The sequence below is a fragment of the Drosophila virilis genome, chromosome 3, assembly GCF_030788295.1.
Source record: "Drosophila virilis strain 15010-1051.87 chromosome 3, Dvir_AGI_RSII-ME, whole genome shotgun sequence".
NCBI lineage: Eukaryota > Metazoa > Arthropoda > Insecta > Diptera > Drosophilidae > Drosophila > Drosophila virilis.
The window spans coordinates 21234691-21255479 of NC_091545.1; the positions used below are offsets into that span (position 1 = coordinate 21234691).

Genomic DNA, 20789 nt, shown 5'->3' on the forward strand with positions numbered 1-20789 from the left:
AACAGTCGCATTGGGCGACTTCTCAAAGAAAAAGCGGAATTTTAGTTATTTGCTTTAAATTCTTATACATTGTTCTGTTTTAAAGGTATATCAATTTTTTTTTGATGATTAAAGGGGTTTTTATTTATCAACGTCTATTAAAAAACAACTACAATTAATAATTGTTGAAATAAATGGAGTTCTGAACAGAAAATAAAGGTATCGATAGATATCACCGATATCAACCGATAGCATCGCATAGCTGAAAGCCCATCTCTCATAAATACACCGCCTCACATGTTTATATTATGATTCCAAGCCACAAAAACAAACAATAATCGTTACAGTTTAATACCTTTGCGTCGAGACATAAGTTATTCAAAAATGGAGGCAAAACGTTCTTCAGCCAAACCAAAACAAAATTTAGAGGCAATATAAACTATTGTGACTAGTCTTAAAAATCATTACTTACAAATTGTTGTATTGCAGGCATTGCTTAGATTAGCTGTGGAAAATTCCGGAAAAGATGAGGATGTGCCAAGCACAAATCTTGTTCAGACGGATGTTAAGGTAATCTATTCACATGCATGCAATTCTTGGCCAATTTCATTAAATATTTATTCTTATCACTTGGCCATATAAGTACATGTGCAAAAATAATTGCCTGATGAGTAATGCAATTTTCAGAAGATTTTGTTAATAGTGTTTCTATATACTATCTTTTTAGCGAAATGATTTTCTTCAGAACGCTCTAAAAGCAATGACAGGCGATGATTTTGAAGCAGCTTTGCTAATTTTAAAAAGTCATTCGACAAGCCTCGATCAAAAATTGGATAGTTTGGATTTAATACGGGATAAGATTGATGACATTGATCTGGCCAACTCGTTTGTGAAAACCGGAGGCATAATTATCTTATTGCAGTATATAAAATCACCAGATTATAATTTGCGACCGCAATCCATTTACATAGTGGCCGAAATGGCACAAAATAACGAATTTTGCCAGAATTATTTTTATAATGAGCGTATAATACCTGTACTTACCTCCACTATGAATGATGCCGATGAACATGTAGCTCGAGGATCTATTTTTGCTATATCATCATTGATACAAAATTTTCCACCTGGCCTGAATGAATATCTGCGCATAAATGGAGTACAGCAGCTGGTTTCGTGCTTAAAATCAACCCATAAATCAGTCTACATAAAAGCGGCATTTCTTATAGGATCATTATCATCTCGTGAGAGCTCAGTCAGAGGTAAATTTTATACAAAGCGCTTGTTCATATATAACCTACATTTTACTTAATATATTTGACTTAACCCACAGATCTTATAAACAAACAAAACGCAGCCGCAATTTTGTTAAATAATCTGGAGAATAAAGACGAATATGACGACAAGCTTGATGCTACCTTAAACGCTCTTTCTGCTCTTTCCTCAAGTTGCAAATGGAGCAGTACTCAAAATCAAAATGCGCAGGCCGAGACTATACTTAAGCAAATTGTTAGCAATAAAATCTTATTGGATACTTGCGAAGTAAGTACAAAAATAAGGTACTTAGTATTAGAGAAAAAACTTACATATTTATATCAAGCTGAGAACATATTTTTGGTTTGTTTTATCCTGATTCTTTTTTTATTTTTAGGAGATGGTTAGCCTTGCGCAGAATATTTTGAAGAATATGACAAAAAAATAAATCAGGTAAGTCCATTGATAAATAGAAAGATGTTACTCGACTTAAATAATTTATGCATTTCAGTCTTAGATTTTGAAGAAAAATTATTGGTTTTATACCATCCGCAAAAACTACAATCACAATTAAAGGAATCAAAGTAATCGATGCTGTTTATAGCCAACTCTACTGCTTTTAAAACGGATATAATATTTAGTTATAAATCGTTAAAAAATTTAATAAATAGCTAAACAAATGTTCTAAACATAAATTTACATGTTTTTATTGACGATTGCATTTTGAATGTATTTATAACCTTGAACGAAAGATCTATGTATTTATTTTACGTTAGCAGAAAATTTAGCGACTTTTTTAAGATATACATTTTTATTGCTCCCCGATAAAATATTCCTAGAAGAATTCGCTTCGTCACAATTAACACAAGATCAACATACCACATAAAAGTAGGCAAGAAATTAAGAAAATGTAGGCAGACCACTTTATTTATACATTAGCTTTTCAAGCAGCGGAAATTCCGAGCATGCAAAAACAAAATTTATTGCTTTTTACTTTGACGGGGGCTACGTTGTAAAATGTTTGGATCTATTGTATAAATAAGTGTATGAATTTAAATATTTACATATTTTAAGATTCACTTTGCAAATAAATTTGAATAACCAAACACTTTTATGCTGGTAAAATATCAAAATCTTCCCCAACATAAACGATAGGTACGTGAGCCTTGTCTAGACTGGCCTCAAATATATAATCATACAATTTGTTTCGCTTCAAAGCTATATTCCAATCCATCACTTGTATCGCATGAAGACTTTCCGCTTCATTATGTTGCCGCAAAATCATAGATTCCTGAAAAACCAGTTAAAAATAGTATAAAATTCAATTTTTGATTTATGTATAATTTAAGTGATCGTACCTTAATCTTTTCCCACTTGTCGTCCACATCTTGTAACCAGCTGAGCAACAATCGGCCATTGAAACGACAGCGTGCACTCTTCTCCTTTTCATCTTGCTCGGGGGTAATCATATTATAGATTTCATCATCTTTTAGAAATGTGCAAACGGAATATGGCGCACATTGTCCAGATATACTCCTTGCTGCTTTTGAATGTACTCGGATTATTTCTTGTTCAACGCTTAAACATAGTTTTTCTCGTTCTACTATGTGCTCTTCGGTCAAGTCTCGCCTGGCTTTTTCTTGCTGCCGATACAAGCTTCGCATGCTCTCAGGAATGTCGTCCGGTACCTCTATTTCCGGCGTAGTTACATTCTTATTTAAAAGATAAGTACGTTTGGTAAGGAGATAATCATTATAGCCCTGTGGTGGCCTGGGCTTAACGGGATATAGATTCTTCCATTTCCTTTCCACTTGCCTTCGAATATTTAAGAACATCTGAAATCCATTGGTAAAGGGATAATCATGTGGATGAGATTCTCCAGAAGCCATAGATGTATCAGCATGAGAATTTTTCGAGTTATCATCATTATTTTTGGGTCTTATTTTACGCTTACGCGGATGCAGGTCAACATTTGAAGATGAGATTATTTCTTTAGACGATGACGTTGATGAAGTTGAAGGGCTCGGCACATTTGGTAAAACTTCATGATCGAATTGATTATGTTGTATGGGACTCGCCGTCATATTGGTGTAAGAACCCTTGATATCAGCATTGTCATTGGCGTGGTTCGACGACGCTGGCGATGGCGAGCTGCTTTGCATTTGCGGGGAGGAGTTGTTAGAGCTGCGTTCAGCGCTTGTAACACCACTTCGATAAGAGCTGCGCAGGACCCTTAGATTTTTTTCATCATTAAACAATTTGATATTCTTGTCATCAAGAATTGTTGAGCAGGCAATATTGACTTTCTGTGGACTTTCATGTGGACTCAGACATTGGTTTGACAATACAGTATCAATCGAGTCACTATTAGAACTGACAACATAAGGCAAGGCTGCATTTCGAGATGCAGCTACTTTGCCAGTTCGTAAAACATTACCATCTGTGTCAATCGAGCAATTCTGCTGAGGAATGACAATTTTCAATGGTGGCACTTTTAAGGCACCATTATATGAGCTATCATTGCTCTTATAGTCCTCACTACCCTCCGTTTCATTTTCAATGTCGACAGTCTTGGTTGCTTCCAGCTCTTTATCAACAACTGTCGTGCTTATTTTACTACCTGAAGGCGAGTTTTTTGTAGATGCTAGCTTCGAGTTTTTCTCCAGCTTAGAAGATATTTTCAGCGAGGTAGTTTTTAAATCTTTTGTATTATCCAAATCTTTTCGTTTCTTCTTCTTTAAGTCGTCCCCATGCTCTTCAGGGTCTTCCTCAACATCCGAATAGCTGCGCTTTGTGCTTGTGACGCTTTGCGCTATATTTTGTTCAGCATTTTTACCATCCGTAGTAGATTCCTCTGTTGATGGCTTCTCCTTGGTATCAATAACTTCTATCTGCTTTTCCGTAGCACTGACTTCTTCAACATCTGCATCACCCTTTTTATCATTTTTCTTTGAATGCGTTCGAGTTGTCTCTAAAAATATAATAAAATACGCCACATTGAATAAATTTATGCATACACAAATTTTGATATTCTTACGAATGTAAATAAAAGTAAAACACTATGATTATATTTTATTACCGTCTTAAGTCCAGTTGTTACATTTTGGGTGATTTGGATGTTCCGCCCATAAACATCACTTCTTCCTATTGTTCCTATGATACATTTATGATTTATATTATAGTTATAATCTGAACACACAATTTTTCATATTGTTGACAACTGTTCTTAATGCTCACTCAATTAAGTAAAGATAGTTAAATAATATATTGTTTCTATATTTTATGGCGTCGCATTAGCCTCCTTCTATATATTTATTTTGTGACAACTTTGGCCTTTCCCAAGGCATATTAATACCCCATTCGCCGTCACAACAAATTTCTATGAGGGCGTAATTTTTACACTGCTTGCAAATACATACACACACGTATGTATGTGAATTCATTCATTTGACGGAACATGCATAAAACTTGCATTTGCATGTGTGCACGTTTGTATATGTGCATGCATTAATACACAAAATTGGGAGTACCTTATTAAGGCGTTATCTATAAAGTACTGCGTGTAATAGAAAAGTCCCGAGGGCTAATGAAAGAAAAATGAGATCACTCCAAATTTTTCCTACACACATACACGCACAAACACACCTATGCATGTGATTATATGAGCCTATTTAGTTATTAGTTTTAAAAGTGTATTACGCCCACATGTTTGGTAACTCCGTGCAACTTTAAAGATTTGTTGTATGTATACGGTATTGTATGTATGTACGCAATTACACACGTACAGATTTACATAAGTATGCACATATAAACATAGATTTGTATGTTTGGCTTACCTGTTGAGGACGTTGCTGTCATTTGGATTAATAAAGCCATTTGTTGTCTCTCCGACATGGGGGTATTTGAGCTAGGTCTAGCTGGTGTGACCCCTGTAGTAAATCCTATCCCCTTTGGTCTTGGGGGTGGCATAATACCCAAATTCAACAGCAAACACGAAAACTTAAAATGTTGAACAAAAACAAGAACTCAGACTGAATGGCAGTGTGACCGTAAACTGAAAGTGCGAAAATACCTAACCACAAAAACTATCGAACACATAAACTAACTATCGTTAATTCAGTGTGGCATTTTCCGATAAAAAAGAAGAGTTTTTGCGATATTCAAACGCGGTCTAATCTCTGTATATATTTGCATGCTTCTTTTTGTTCAAAATGTTTTATCCAATTTTTTTTAATCGCTATTCATATAATTTAATACCTTATTAACAGATCCCTCGGTGGAGCGAACTTTGGCACGAAATCAACATTCTCTTAACAGAGCTTCATCCAATGTTGTGAACCCGTTTTAAAATTAGCCCGACGCAAATGCCCAAATCGGAAATTCATGAGTTTTATAATATATATAATCAAAACGTCACTTTGTAGAATGTAAGTTTTATTTTCACGTTTGTTTTGAGTGGGCAACACCAAATGCTTATCATAGAATAGAATTTTTTCAAAAAGTGCCCTCATTTTCTTTGTACCGGGCGCTTGTAATTGTTTTTTCTCATACATAGGTTATCTTTTTTTATTTTCTGTACTTTATACTTAACGTCTGGCTGGTGCCCTGCCTCGTCCACGTCCTCGTGGACCACCACGTCCACGGCTGCCTCTGCCTCTTCCACGATTTCCAACACGCCCGCTGTCCTTTTTCTTTGATTTTGACTTTGGAGTATCGTCTATAAGCAAAGTTTCCAGTGGCAGACTGTCCGGCAATATAAAGTATCGTATATTGTTGCCACGAATGCTTAAGGACTCCAAGTGCACTGGATCTCTGTTTTTGATGGTCATTTTAACACTTTTGAGGTGTGTATTCATGGCTACGTCCACTCCAGTAATTGTTCCATGGATTTGGGTTCCATTTTTCAATTCGACTGTTACAGTTTCGTGACTGAGCTTCATCAGAAATCTAGAATAAATGTTAAAACATATAAATAACTGCAATTGTTTTGGGATTTGTTTGTTTTGGGCTAAAGATATGAATATATTACTATATTGTTTGGGAAATTTGTTGCGTAGCAGAACACAGCTTAAGTAGCATTTATTATAGTCTATTCGAAGATATTTTAATATTGACGTAATTTATATATCTACAAGTATGAACCTTTAAATTTGGCGCTTAAATAAAACACGAGACGCGTACGTACATATATACAAACACACGCTTATTTTTAATAAAGTTCGGTCGTATTTGTCGACTGTGGCCGGTATTTGGGATGCATCAACATTTTTACGTAGATATCACTCGTATAAAATTATATTTCGTTAATATTTTGATTTTAAATATAATATCCCTGTACACTTAAGCATACGTATAACTGCACATGCCTATTTGTATTCACATATGTATGTATATATGTAAAATAAAGCAACCATGTTTATGTATGAAACAATATAATTATATGTAATACACAGATTTCGCATACCTCACCAATTTCATTTTGAAATATTTGAATATCAATACACGCTTACGAATATATTGTTATAGGTTTTAAAAAAAATTGACACTACTATTTGCCAAATATATGATAAATACAAGCCGAGCTGCACCGGCAATAAAAAATGACTAAAATATCGAAGCCGGTGCTATCGATATTACATTGCAACACTGCATTGGGGAGTCACGATAGCGCCACATTTGTTTGCATATTGTCAGTCCTTGAGTATTTGAATAAAAGTTTATAATTATCAGAAAAGTGGATATTATAATAGATAGGGGACTTGACGCTTAATTTGATTTCCTATTAATATATTAACTGTCATTGCTTTGTATAGAAAATCAGTTTCTAAAAATGTTTTCTTTTCGTAAATAGTCGGTTGCCCTTCTTAATTGTTAGTATTATTTTTGTTGTTTATAATTTAGGAATAGAGACCATTATGCTAATTAAATATATTGCAATGCAGAATAAACAATCATTTTCGACCGATTTATTTCATACAATTGAAACAAGTAGTATTTTAAAGTTGTAGAATAATTTGCTTATTATGTTGCATTTTCTCATGTTCCAAAATCGTAGCTGGCTCTCCATGGTTTTAGGGTGTGATAGATAACTTCTTAGAATACTTTTTTTCAACAGTTTTTCAACACTACATCGCCCGTGCCAAAAAGAACCCAGCCAGTATTAACTGAACTAGCAGCATAAATAATTTTGTAATAATGTGGCTATAAAAGTGCACAGAAGTGAAGTTGATATAAAAGGAGAGGGACTACCTTGTGCCCTTTGAAATACTCAAAAGGATCCACATAGTTATAAGGCGATGGCGTGTTTTTACGAACACCGAATAGATGCTTATGTGATACTTATACTTTTCTTATTTACTAACTTATTTGCGCAAGGATATAGTAGAGGTAAAAATTAAATAAAAACTTATGACAAACATAACTATTCTACTGACATCTCAAGTGGATCATTCAGTTAGCGTTCTGGCATTTGATTGTTTTGTGTTTTGTTTTGCGTGCAATATATACAAATGCCTGAATACAAGTGTATACACCCTTATATATACATACATATTTTTTGCATATGTATGTGTACATGCCGCTTACTAAACGTGCAAAACTTGATATATATATATATATAAATACATGCCAACTTTTTAACGTTCATAAATTGAAAATATATTTAAATCATCGAGAGCACAGCTTTTGTCATAATTTATAAATGTTTTTGTCTATCAAGGGTGTAAATCTTTGGGAGGACCAATCCCAGACAAAAGCAACTTCACAAAAACTCAATTCTCATACTCATAACTATAATTAAAAGCTATCATGGTTCAAAGTTATACAAAGAAATACGTTTCGTCTTCTAAATTACTTGTGATTAAGAAAATAGTATAACAATCTTTAAAAATGCAACAAAAAACATTTGCTTTAGGGTTGAGTAGTTAGAGTTAATCAATTGGAAGATAATTTTAAGCCAATATCATTTAATATGACATCATCTGTACACTCGATACAATGAAACTATTTTCTATTGTCGGGCGTAGCCCTCTCTCTACGCCTTATCATCTAAAAGTGTTAATTTTTAATAGAGTATCCAATTAATAAATTTTTTTAATTATTGTCTAAAGCATTAACATTCTTACCTTTCCGTTCTAGAATGGGTTGAAGTTGGAAGGAACTCGTCCTTGGAATGTGCATCTGACCACGAACCAGCGATTTGGATATTTAATAATGATACCAATTATAAATTTGATACCAGGTACGTCAGTTTACCAATTAGCAGGGTTCTGCTCAGGTCTTGGAAGAAGGAAGATGGTCGCATTCTTTCAGCTGTCCTTAAAGAGAAGTTTTTACGGATTTAATAATTAATTCGAACAAATTTAATTATTTTTGTTCTTATTTTTGCAAAAGAAAATATTGCACAATCATCATATTGTAACAATTAATTTAATCTTTGATGTATTAAAGTCTTAATTTATTATTTACAGATTTACAACTGCTAACATTATTAATCCAGAGGACAATGACAATGAAAACATAAATAATGATGTAAAAAAGTATAAAAATATACTTTACATACATGACGTTAAGATATCGGATAGTGGGAATTATACATGCAAAAACCCTCAAACGAACGCTTCAGTGGAATTTAATATACAGCCATTCCTCCAACCGAAGATTATAGAAAGCACTGTTGAAAATATAAAGCGAAAAATTAAACAAAGTGCCATTATTTATTGTGTATTCGAAATTTACCCACAAAACACGTCGACAAACAAGCAGCTTAAATGGCTTAAAGATGGAAGCCCTGTGGCTTTCATAGATGACTATACCTCAGTCCATCGGCTGAGCGATACACAATTGAACTTTACATTGGAATTTACAGAGTTGTATAAAAAGGAAAATGGTACATATAAATGTGTTTTATATGGCGACAACGAGGCTGAGATCATTTCTAAAGAAATAACATTGCTTGTAATGGAAGTGCCACAGATCAGCATTGATTATGCGAAAGCTGTTGGTGCAAGCAAAATATATTTAAATTGGACGGTCAATGATGGAAACGATCCCATTCAAAAATACTTTATTCAGTATTCACAAGAAGGATCGCCCACATTCAAGTATTACAAAGATATCATAAATGGCAACAATACATCATGTGTCCTCGATTCGTTTAGTCCTAATACAACCTATTATCTACGCATCACAGGAAAAAATTCCATTGGCAATGGTTCGCCGTATCAGTATCCATTCGGTGTTACTACCTTGGATTATGATCCAACTTTTATACCAAAAGTTGAAACTACCGGGAGCACAGCATCAACCATTACGATTGGATGGAGTCCTCCTTCCCAAGATCTAATTGAATATATTCAATATTATGAATTGACTGTCTCCGAGTCTGGGGATGTGCCGAAATTAATTGAGAAGGCCATTTATCAACAAAATTCCAGAAATTTGCCATATATGTTCGATAAATTAAAGACCGCTACAGACTATGAATTTCAAGTGCGAGCATGCAGTGATCTTACAAAAACCTGCGGCCCATGGTCGGAAAAGGTGAATGGTACCACAATGGATGGCGTCTCAACGAAACCAACCAATTTGAAAATCCATTGCAATCAACAAAACATTTCCAGGCTCAACTCGATCTCCATTAGCTGGAATGTACCACAAACACCAAATGGAAAAATAATTTCATACTTAATTATTCTGGAAGGAAATTACACATACTATAATCAAGAGGGTATGATATTAACAGAGAAGTGGGGCCCTAAAATACGACGAGTCGATGAGCCCAGTCACAAAACGATTTATGAAGGCGTTAGTCCAAATACAAACTATACTGTTACAGTCTCTGCAATCACGAGGCATAAGAAAAATGGCGAGGCTGCGGTTACGAATTGCTTTATGCCGATTTCAACACCCGAAACTATTGGCAAAACAATGTGGACGAAAGTGAAAAACGGCCCAAAATATGTTCTAAAATTATACTTGCCCAAAATAAGCGAAAGAAATGGACCTATATGTTGCTATCGACTTTATCTTGTCAAAATAATAAATGGAAACAACGAACTACCCACTCCGGATAAACTGGATGTTGCTACGTTTAATGAAATGCATAATAATAGCAACATTAAGACCAATAATTATGCATATATAGCTGAAATGCTTAGTAATCGGTATTTTAAATCGGAAATATTTTTGGGAGACGAAATGCGATTTATTAACAAGCAAGAAGATCTAATCGACAATGATAAAATATGTCGCAAATGCTTGGAGGGCGCGCCCTTTTTAAGAAAACAGGAAAGTGCCTTTAAAACAGGTAAGCATGTACTTAAAACGATATCATGTATAGATATTGTTCGTTTCTTTGTTTTTGTTTTTAACAAGATTCCATTTCAACTAAAATTATTTTATTTGTAGATTCCGCCCTGACTCCAGCACAAATTCAAAAAGAACAACTACTTAAAGTTGGGAATTTGACAGACCATGCTTTACAAGTTTTAGAAAGTAAAATGAGAATAAGACGAAATCCCACTGTTGGCATTGAAAAGGAACAAACAAATATTAGCAATCCGAATAATATCGGAGATATATACGATGGCGAAATTGACATTAATGCTAATTATACTGGTTTCCTTGAGATTATTGGTAAGTGAAGTATAAAAATACACAAGTGACGGCAAAAAGATGAATTAAATTTCTGTATTATGCAGTTCGATCCGGAAGTACGGTTCTTATGGCGTATAGTGATTACTTTGATGTCATTACACCTGCAACTGAGGCTGAGCAAATACAATCCCTGGATGATACGAAGTTTTATTTAAATATCGGCATAAAAGCAGTTGCTATTGCAATTGGATTTATTGTAATTTTTATAATATTTTGGATAATTCACCATCAAAAGACAAAGAATGCAATGCCTGACGAAGATACATTAACTCTAAGAGATTCTTTAAGGTATTTATGATTAATTTAACTGTAGAAATATAATCTTGATTACTTAATGATTTGTATAATTGCAGAACCCTCTTTAGACGTCGAATAAACAATCATAGTCAGTTTATAGGCTCCGGAAATCAGAAAGGTTTTGATACGGGACCTATTCATAAGACAGATTTAGTTAGTGCCTATAAAAACCGACATAAGGATACGGATTATGGATTTCTACGGGAATATGAAATGCTTCCTAATCGCTTTACGGATCGAACTACCAAAAATAGTGACATGAAAGAAAATGCTTGCAAGAATAGATATCCGGATATAAAAGCTTATGACCAGACTAGAGTCAAATTATCACCAATTAATGGAAACCAATGCACTGATTATATAAACGCCAACTTTGTCATTGGATATAAGGAAAGGAAGAAATTTATATGCGCACAGGGTCCCATGGAAACAACAATAAACGATTTTTGGCGAATGATATGGGAACAACATTTAGAGATCATTGTAATGCTGACAAATCTGGAGGAATATAATAAGTCCAAATGCGCGAAATATTGGCCAGAAAAGGTCTTTGACTCCAAACAGTTTGGGGATATTTCAGTAAAATTTACCGCAGAACGAAAAACTGGCGATTATATTATACGGTCCCTAGATGTAACAAAATCAAATCTGATTGGTGATGAAGAAGATCACAGGCAAATTACACAATATCATTACCTTACTTGGAAGGATTTTATGGCTCCCGAGCATCCTCATGGCATCATCAAGTTTATACGTCAAATTAATTCAGTCTACTCGGTGCAAAGGGGTCCAATATTGGTGCACTGCAGCGCAGGTGTAGGTAGAACAGGTACTCTTGTGGCATTGGACTCCCTTGTACAACAGTTGGAGGAGGAAAATATGGTATCCATTTTTAATACAGTGTGCGATTTACGTCACCAGCGTAACTTTTTGGTTCAATCACTGGTAAGTCCATGTTGTATTTTATGAACTTGTAAAATATATTTGTTAAACCTAGTGGAAACGATTTTTAGGACCTTAGATTAGACTACCACCTATTAGGAAACAACATTAGTAATTTTTATTTTTTAACTTACAAAATAGTTTATACTGTTAAGTATTAGGAAATTCTCTGTTTTATCCTTTTTGTATGTCTATGTCTATGGGTTCTCTAAAAGTCTGACAACCCACAATTGGATGGTAAACTTTGTAGCTATAACTAACACATATATTTTCTTATTTACAGAAACAATACATTTTTCTATACCGGGCATTGTTGGACACTGCCACCTATGGAAATACAGATATATCCTTAAATTTATTGCCATCAACAATTGAGTCCTTAAAGTTTAAGCCTAATGAAGGAAAATGCTTGTTAGAAATCGAATTTGAGGTTTGTATAAGGATATGCATATATTTTTTTTATTCATTAATTAATTTTTTTCCCAATTTAAAGAAACTTATAAACACAACGGATGAGATAAATAAGTCTTGCAGCGTTGGCGAAACTAAGGAAAATATGTTAAAAAATAGGTCCCATGAAATTATTCCATACGATCGTAATAGAGTAAGTAATAGTTATACTGATATTTTAAGGCTGAACTAACGCAAATGCATAATTAATTTTCAAGGTTATTTTAAGCCCCATACCAACGAACGATAATTCGACATACATAAATGCTTCGTTCATTGAAGGATATGATAATACTGAATCATTTATAATTGCACAAGATCCTATGGAAAATACTATTGGAGATTTTTGGAGAATGATATCAGAGCAGAGTGTTTCTACACTTATAATGATATCCGAAGTAAGCATCAGATTCATCCTAATTTTATATATAATACATCACATATTTATTTCAGATTGGAGACGGTCCACGGAAATGCCCTCGTTATTGGGCAGATGATGAAATTCAATATGATCAAATACTTGTAAAATACGTACACAGTGAAAGTTGTCCGTATTATACTCGGCGAGAGTTCTATGTAACGAATTGCAAAATAGATGATACCCTTAAGGTGACTCAATTTCAGTATAACGGTTGGCCGACTGTTGATGGAGAAGTTCCTGAAGTGTGTCGGGGCATAATTGAGCTGGTAGACCAAGCACACAAACATTATAAAAGTCACAAAAATACTGGCTGCCGATCTCCACTTACTGTTCACTGCAGGTTATTATTATTTTCACAATTGCTAATGGGATTCGTAAATGGCTTCCTGATGCTTATCCTTAAACTTACAAATTGATATCCGAAAATATTTGTATTTCAGCTTGGGAACTGATCGAAGTTCAATTTTTGTTGCGATGTGCATATTGGTTCAGCATCTCAGATTGGAAAAGAGTGTAGATATATGTTCAACAACAAGAAAATTGCGATCTCAGCGACCAGGACTTTTAAATTCATTCGTAAGTAGAAGAAATAATTGGTATCAAAGATTAAAACTCAATAATTATTCTACATTTGCTTTTAGGCACAATACGAGTTCCTACATCGCGCCATTTTAAACTATTCAGATCTACATAAGTTGTCGGAAAATATTGAGGATTAAATAAGATATTGATGTACTCATAGAAGAAGTGTGGATGAGTTTACACATACACAATACATAGATATTATAATAATGTACATTTCAAGAAACTTCATATAGTATGTATTTAAGTGCGGCGGATGTATACACATTTTTTTACCAATTTATTTTTAACCTTATACATATATTTGTATGTCTGTATGTGCGTATTTATACTGATAAAGCTACCAAAGGAAGAATATTAATTTATTTTATAAGATTATGTGTAAAGTAATAATAAATAAAATATGTATCTTTTACATTTAAGGAACCAGCACAACAGCTTAGAGCTACAAACAACTCAAATATTAGCTATCAATCAACCAAGGTCCTACATATCGTTATAACGATGACTGTACAATACTTAAGTATATTTTCTTTTTTTCAGCGATAACAACGAATTTTCATTTTAGTTTTTGGATTAAAGGAGAGACTTGCGAATATCTGTATATTGTTTTCCAATAGTTTGCCAAAGCCCAACTGAGTTTTAAATGCTGCTGAATACCATGAGAACCGCAGCAAAAGGCGGTAGGTATTTAAGAGAATATGTTTGAAAAATCAATGGCCTACCATCTTCGAGTCGCTCCTCTAATCCGAAGAACATTTTCAGCTGACTTTGAAAAGCAAACGGATATTGAAGACATGTAATTCACAAAAATCTGACATTGGCTTTGACCATAAATCAATTTTGAAATACTCTGCAATAAAGTTAACGAAAATCGCACAGAAAGGTGTTTTTATATCTTAATTGCTTGTGTTCCATATACACAAGCCTTGACTCCTGTTACACTAGACTACGCAAAACTGGTCAAAATTGATTAAACTGAAGTAAACAGACAGACATCTTGCGACGCCAATATTCTTGTTTTCCACACATTTCCCCTTTGTAAAGAGCATATTCAAATTCGGGGCGCAGACCAAAACTTGCATTCCATATTTATGTAATTACAAATGTACTTGTACGACAACTGAACTTGTTACACTAGTTTGCGGACCTTTCATTAAATTAATTAACTTTTTTGTGCAAATACTGTCCGGAGCACAGCACAACGTTCTGCATGTCGGTATCAGAGCATCCTGGGTTGCACTTGAATTCATCATCAAACTGAAAATGATGTTTTCAGTTAAAACTCAAGACTTGTGTCAACACTTATAAAAGGCCGCTCGGTACGTGCTCTGCTTAAAATTTAATGAATTTTTATATGCGCCCATTTAATGAGCAAAATTGTGAAAATGACTACAGAAAACAAGAAAAAGTAACTTTGATTCAAGTAATTTGAATAGATATTTTTTTATAAAGTAATAATAATTATTTTATTTTAATTTAAATTAATTTCTAAGAAAATTCGAAAATCTATCTTTTTTATGGAAAAATCCGCATCTAAAGGATACATTTGTTGAAGTCAAGTCATTTAAATAGATATTTTCTTATAAAATAATAATTTTGTTTTAAATTTAATAAATTGTCGAGCTGTAATGTTTGTACTTTGGATACTGAGAAAAATCGGAAATATATGTTTTGTTTTTATATAGATATTGTTTTTGACCCATTCTTTTAATTTAATCATAACATGCGCTTATCATAACGACAAACTGCGACACGTGCAATACATTTATAACTTTTTCGGAATCAACAAAAAAATAGATGAATATATTAAAAAAAAAAAAAAAACAATTATCATTATCATGGGGTTTTAATCAAACCGACTTGTGTCGCAGCTCTACTCAACGGTTATCTAACAAGGGTACATTCGCCCGTGTGCAGAGCGGACCAGCGCTCCATAAACAAATATTTACCTAATTCAATCCGTCATTTGGTAAGTCACAAGCGTGAGAACAGCAAACAAAAACTTTATATCTAACAGATGCATAAGCAGAGAGAGAGAGAGAGAGAGAGAGAGAGATCCTTGAAAGCTCCCTTTCCCCGCTGACGTTGCCAGCGAACGGAGGCTGACTTAATTTCACGTCTTAGCATCAGTTACGACCCCGCCAATTGGAAAAGTCAACGGACCGGCGGACGGACGGGCGGGTGGACTTCAAAGGAGCAACGCGCCCAACGATTCGCCGAGGGTATCTTATCCGCAACACGTGGCGCTTCGGCAGCGGGCGACGTTCGGCCTGAGAATGCCAATTGTTGTGCCGGCCATAAACTGCAGTCGAACGGGTGGATACTTGCATACTTGCTATGAATGAGATATTCACCGCACACACAAACACACACACACGCACACACATCAAACTCACCCATAAAAAGCAATAAACTAAAATTAAGTCAGAAAACGTGTCAAAGTCAGTGCCCAGTGCACTGACAGTGATGTAAAAACAAACACAAATAGCGAACGGCGGTCCTTGTTTACCTTCATAAAACCCACTACGGATGCCTTTGGCTTAGGCTTATAGAGAATCAGTGAGGTTTGATATGTATATATGTATGTATTATGAAGTAACCCTTGGGCGAAACTCACCCCATTCTAAGCAGAATCCCATCAAAATTCAAGGCATACTGCAAGCTCTCACACAAACACACACACGCACATAATAAATTTGTAATTCGTGGTGAATTTAGACTAACGGTACATAAGTAGTGTGAAATAATAATGTTGTTATAAAATAAGGAACTGTTACACATTCAAATGCGCGCCAAGCATGACGAGCATAACGTTAATTTAAATGTTTTGTAGGCATCAAAAGTGTTCTCAGTATATAAATATATGTGGACAATAGATATTAACGAAACGGTGCTATTCTATATGCTAATTGTTCGATCTGGAAATGAATATAAGGAGTTTTATAAAATTTATGATTCGAAGAAGTATATACATTCTTGTGCTGGACTATAAGCGGAGCCGATCTAGACACATAAGGGGGTCCGTTTTTTGGTTTGTCGTTAAATAATATTTCAATTTTTGAGGCTTTTAAAGCAGGAGATTGAGATTGAGAGATTGAAGTTAAAATATCGTTTTATAAGGTTCGACTTTCTGCGAAGATATCAGTAAAGATACTTTTTTTATGCTGTTCCAGAAAAGGTTAAAAAATCATCATTAAAAGAAGAAGTCTTTGCGCTCAATTAAATGGCTTTTTTTTTTTTTAAAAGATATCTTAACTCTGATTTAATATACTGCCTAAATCCAGATGGATCGCTTCATAGAGTTGTAAGACTAAAAGCTTTTCGTGCGCATTGCCTAAGCATATGTAAGATTAGGAATATATATTACTTAGCATGATGAATCTTATTGTTAGTGGCAAACTTATATGCTTGGCATTATGTCTTTTTACTTTGCAACATGCCAGCTTCGTAACGAAAGGGCGGGTGTGAGGTGCACGTTTTATTTGTTTGTTGTCACATAACGACGCTTGGCGGCAGCGAGGCACGTGCCACGTGCCATATTGTTCTTCCTGCTGCCTTTCGGCTATGTAATGGTTGGGTGTTAACACAAAGTTTGTGTGTCTGATTCGATATATTTGGGCAGGCGGACCGGTCCGCCCCCCCACCCCAACAACGCACAGTCGCAGATGCTGCAAATGATGAGTTGTGCCTAATTCATAACCACATCGAAAGGAATTAACTCGCAGCATGGAGCTGCCTCCAGCGAAGGCCTCCTCTTTGGGGTGTCAGAAGGGTGGAATTGTTCTGTATGTGTGTGTGGGTGTGGGTGTGTTAAAATCAAGTCGCTTCAACACGTGTCTTAATTCGTTTGGGTGAGATTTTTACAAGCAGGCAAGGGGTTTCAAAACTCAAATTAATTTCGCTACCGACGAGAACTGTCATCAATCGATTGGCTGGCAAGTCAAGAATTTAAGGTAAAAGATTACAAATTTGTATAATCAAACAAGCAAATTGCGAACAGTTGACCAACTGGATGATGCGATAGAAAAAAGAATTGCATCCATCTAATTCGATAGATGCCAATTTTGGGTAGAGATGAAATTTAGCCCGCATTTTGTGTGTGAAAATATATAAAACTTGCAATATTTTCAGTACAACGGGCAAATGTAAATTAAAAACTAAATTGTTTAATTAATAATTTAAAAAATATATGACAAGCAAAGGTTTGAACCAGCAGAAAAGTGAGGTGCTGATGAAAAGAGCGATCATTTCTTTATGAGTTTGCAACTAAAAATCTCGAGTAGGTTTTATATGGAGAAACGGCCACGTTTTAATTGTTGACCAGGAATATATTTTTATGCAAGCCTCTGATGCATATTGTTCAATCAGGCAGAAGATAAAAGTTGAGCATCCGATCGATTGTTATGGGTCTGTGAGCCATGCTCTATACATTTCATTTTCGCCGTTGTAAACTTTGATGTTGGAGTGCAAACAACCTTATGTAGGTGAAAGAACATCGGATGTGGCTGTGTTTGTCACCAGGGGGTCCCAGGCATGTTGCCTGCTTGCCCAGATATGCATTCGTATGGCACCAAGCCATCACCATCAACGATATTCAAGTAATCCCTTGTTTGTTTCTTTGTCTGCATATATTGTTGTTAAACAATCCCAGCATAACCACAATGACAGGGCACTTGGACATAAGACAACAGACCATCATCAGCAGCAGCAGCGGCAGCGACAGCGGCAGTCGCAGCAGAGTTCATGGTAGAAACTAGTTAGTCAGATCGGCGCAAGTAAGCAATTTCACAAATAAGAACATATTCCCTCTGTTCCAAGCACGACAGCAGGATAAGATAAGAACAAAACTCCGCCAGCGCCTGCTGTGCAGGTCAGACACAGTTTGCGCAGTATGACGTAGTTTTTTTTTTTTTTTTGGTTTTGTTGCTTTTTGGGCTTTGGCTTTGGCGGCTCACACCAATCTGGAGGAGCTGCTGCTGCACAATCATAAATTATTATTACCCTTACCAAAAAAAAAAAAAAAAAACAAAACAGTAACTCGAGGTTTAAATCTTCAAATATCAATTCACAAACAAGCGCAATCAATTGTGCTCCTAGCAAACATGTAAGCCTTATTCCTAATTCGCTTTGTACAACGAGAAGTAACTTGCAAATAAGTAACTTCCAGTTAAATCATGGAAATCGATATTCTTGTGTGCACATTCTTAAACAGTCAGCGGAAATGATTTCTCCAGTAAATATGTTTATCATATACCCAATTCACATTGTAAATCTAAAACTAGCTTGCAAATATCTTCCGGTTAAGTCTTGTATCTAAGTCACACAGGAATTTATGCTCTGGAAATGATATCCCTACTAAATCTGTCCATTAAGCCCATATTTCCCTAAATCACATTGTAATGCTTAAACTAACTTGCAAAGAATTAGCTTCCAGTTAAGTCTCGATAGTAAGTAAAATATTACCCAAGCGTGCGAATCCTTGAATATCTATAGTTTCAAACAGTCGCAGCACTCTATCTAACCCAGTTTTAAATTGGTAGAACATGAACTTACTTGTAAATACGTATCCTCCGGCTAAGTCCTCATGCGCCCAGATACAGTTGGGATATCGCACCTATAGGAAACAAACAAAAATAAGAAATATGCAAATTTGTGTACGTTGGAACAATGGACTAACCGTTTAAGTAATTGAATCTCCATTTTCTTCTGTTTACATTTGCAGCATCGTCGTCGCCCGGCTCGGCCACTTTGGCTAAGAACACAATGAAGCTGAGTGGAAATCCCCTATTCTACTCACTTTGGCATGTCCTGGGACACCGCAATTGAGCATTTGGCTGGCACATTAAGAGCACGGATCGGGGTGGAACGGCCAAATAACCATAAATGTGTGGACTGGAGTGGAGTGGAGTGGAGTGACAAAGAGTGGGCGTTGCTCTTCAATCCAATTTTAGGATTTGATTCCATTTAGGATTGCATTGAAGGATTACGAATAGGCGAAAAAAGGTCTTCGAAAGCCAATAATGGTATGCAGGCGATTTTATTTCCCTCTTGCGTACATTAAACTTCAAAAAGGATTTACTGTAGTCAAAATTAATGATGTTTTCTCTCATTACATTTAAATTAGATTATTTTATAATTTAATGCTTGTACATTAACTTGAACAAATGCGAACACATGTTTGTTAACCATTTAATAGCGGAAACAATTTTATGTGACTAACAAAACTTGTTTTCAGCACTTCCGACCAAGATAGTTAATTCATAGCTGCTGCAGTACAAACGGGTTTTAACAAATCGTACATATCGCATTACTTTTATATTGAAAAAGCCAACTGTTTTTTGTTAACACTTTTGCAAATTACACTAGGCAACAAGTTATAAATTTATGTCAATTGTCTATCGTACAAAAGCCCAATATGATACCAAGAAAGTTGCGAGTGCTCGACTCGAAGATATCCTGTACACAGCTTCAAATAAAAGGGGACTATACAAATTCCTCTAAATTGAAATAAACAGATTTTTATTACGAATTTCGTGAAAAACATACTGCTCTTGTTTTTGAGAAAATTCCGTATAAAATTTGACACCTCTGTATTTATTCCTCGCAGCCAACTAACGATATTCAACTTATATCGAATAAGTTAACTCTCTTAATTGAAATTGTCATCCATTATGAAAAGACAGCGTAAAATCCCCTGCGGACTGCTGAGCTACTCGCTTGCTGAGCTGTCAGAGCCTGGTGAATTGGGGTGTTTTTAATGGGTCAATTGAAGTGCTTAAAAATGCAAGTTACTTTGCAAAGAAACACGCTTCAGTCCTATGGAGAGTCTATGAGCCTGTATTGAGCCAGGCAACAAGGCTTGCGACTATCTTATGTACGGCATAGACGAGGTCCTTTCAACAATTAAATGACTATGGTATTTGTTTACTGGCAGGATTGGGCTTTCTTTGCTGCTGTGATATCCCATTCGCTGGCAGCATTCGGAGTTTCACGAGTTAATGCGATAAATTTGCATATTTTGATTGTGTTGCGGTCAACAATGGGTTGCTTTCTGAATTAATGGGATTTTGCAGGCTTATGCAAAATCCGCCAAATATTTTACAATTTTAATTAAATTATCCCGAGCTTTTAACACTACCAAGCTGCGAATACACATTATGTACACGCAGCACAGTAAATTGTATATAGGCATCATGTACATCAGTTA

At 35.1% G+C, this 20789-nt stretch overlaps 4 protein-coding genes and 1 long non-coding RNA gene across 7 annotated transcripts; 2 read left to right on the forward strand and 3 right to left on the reverse strand.

The window, feature by feature from the left end:
* Positions 1–250: 250 nt before the first annotated feature.
* LOC6622939 (uncharacterized) lies at positions 251–1925 on the forward strand. 2 transcript variants are annotated; one of them, XM_015175978.3, is made up of 6 exons: positions 251–408; positions 469–549; positions 707–1238; positions 1310–1518; positions 1628–1683; positions 1742–1925. In XM_015175978.3, the coding sequence occupies exons 1-5, from the start codon at positions 364–366 to the stop codon at positions 1676–1678; spliced, it is 918 nt and encodes a 305-aa protein (XP_015031464.1). In that variant the 5' UTR covers positions 251–363; the 3' UTR covers positions 1679–1683; positions 1742–1925. The 2 variants fall into 2 exon arrangements, with proteins under 2 accessions (XP_015031464.1, XP_002048151.2); XM_002048115.4 differs by having other exon boundaries at positions 1748–1925.
* A 205-nt stretch (positions 1926–2130) lies between these two features.
* LOC6623024 (uncharacterized) lies at positions 2131–5282 on the reverse strand. Its single transcript, XM_002048116.4, has 3 exons — positions 5067–5282; positions 2589–4201; positions 2131–2521 (listed from the first exon to the last, which is right to left on the reverse strand). Exons 1-3 carry the CDS (start codon positions 5197–5199, stop codon positions 2342–2344), a joined length of 1926 nt encoding a protein of 641 aa, XP_002048152.1. The 5' UTR covers positions 5200–5282; the 3' UTR covers positions 2131–2341.
* A 361-nt stretch (positions 5283–5643) lies between these two features.
* Positions 5644–6851, reverse strand: SmD1 (small ribonucleoprotein particle protein SmD1). The gene is made up of 2 exons (XM_002048117.4): positions 6695–6851; positions 5644–6177 (listed from the first exon to the last, which is right to left on the reverse strand). Exons 1-2 carry the CDS (start codon positions 6706–6708, stop codon positions 5817–5819), a joined length of 375 nt encoding a protein of 124 aa, XP_002048153.2. The 5' UTR covers positions 6709–6851; the 3' UTR covers positions 5644–5816.
* Positions 6852–7350: 499 nt separating this feature from the next.
* On the forward strand, positions 7351–14399 carry Ptp69D (Protein tyrosine phosphatase 69D). The gene is made up of 12 exons (XM_002048118.4): positions 7351–7617; positions 8368–8470; positions 8700–10537; positions 10639–10866; positions 10932–11175; positions 11241–12129; positions 12410–12556; positions 12620–12730; positions 12795–12974; positions 13030–13337; positions 13438–13573; positions 13639–14399. Exons 1-12 carry the CDS (start codon positions 7527–7529, stop codon positions 13714–13716), a joined length of 4353 nt encoding a protein of 1450 aa, XP_002048154.2. The 5' UTR covers positions 7351–7526; the 3' UTR covers positions 13717–14399.
* LOC116650558 (uncharacterized) lies at positions 8464–20168 on the reverse strand. 2 transcript variants are annotated; one of them, XR_011416347.1, is made up of 3 exons: positions 19260–20168; positions 19136–19196; positions 8464–8541 (listed from the first exon to the last, which is right to left on the reverse strand). It is a non-coding gene; the product is annotated as an uncharacterized lncRNA (long non-coding RNA). The 2 variants fall into 2 exon arrangements; XR_004303561.1 differs by having other exon boundaries at positions 8464–8546.
* Between the last annotated feature and the right edge of the window lie 621 nt (positions 20169–20789).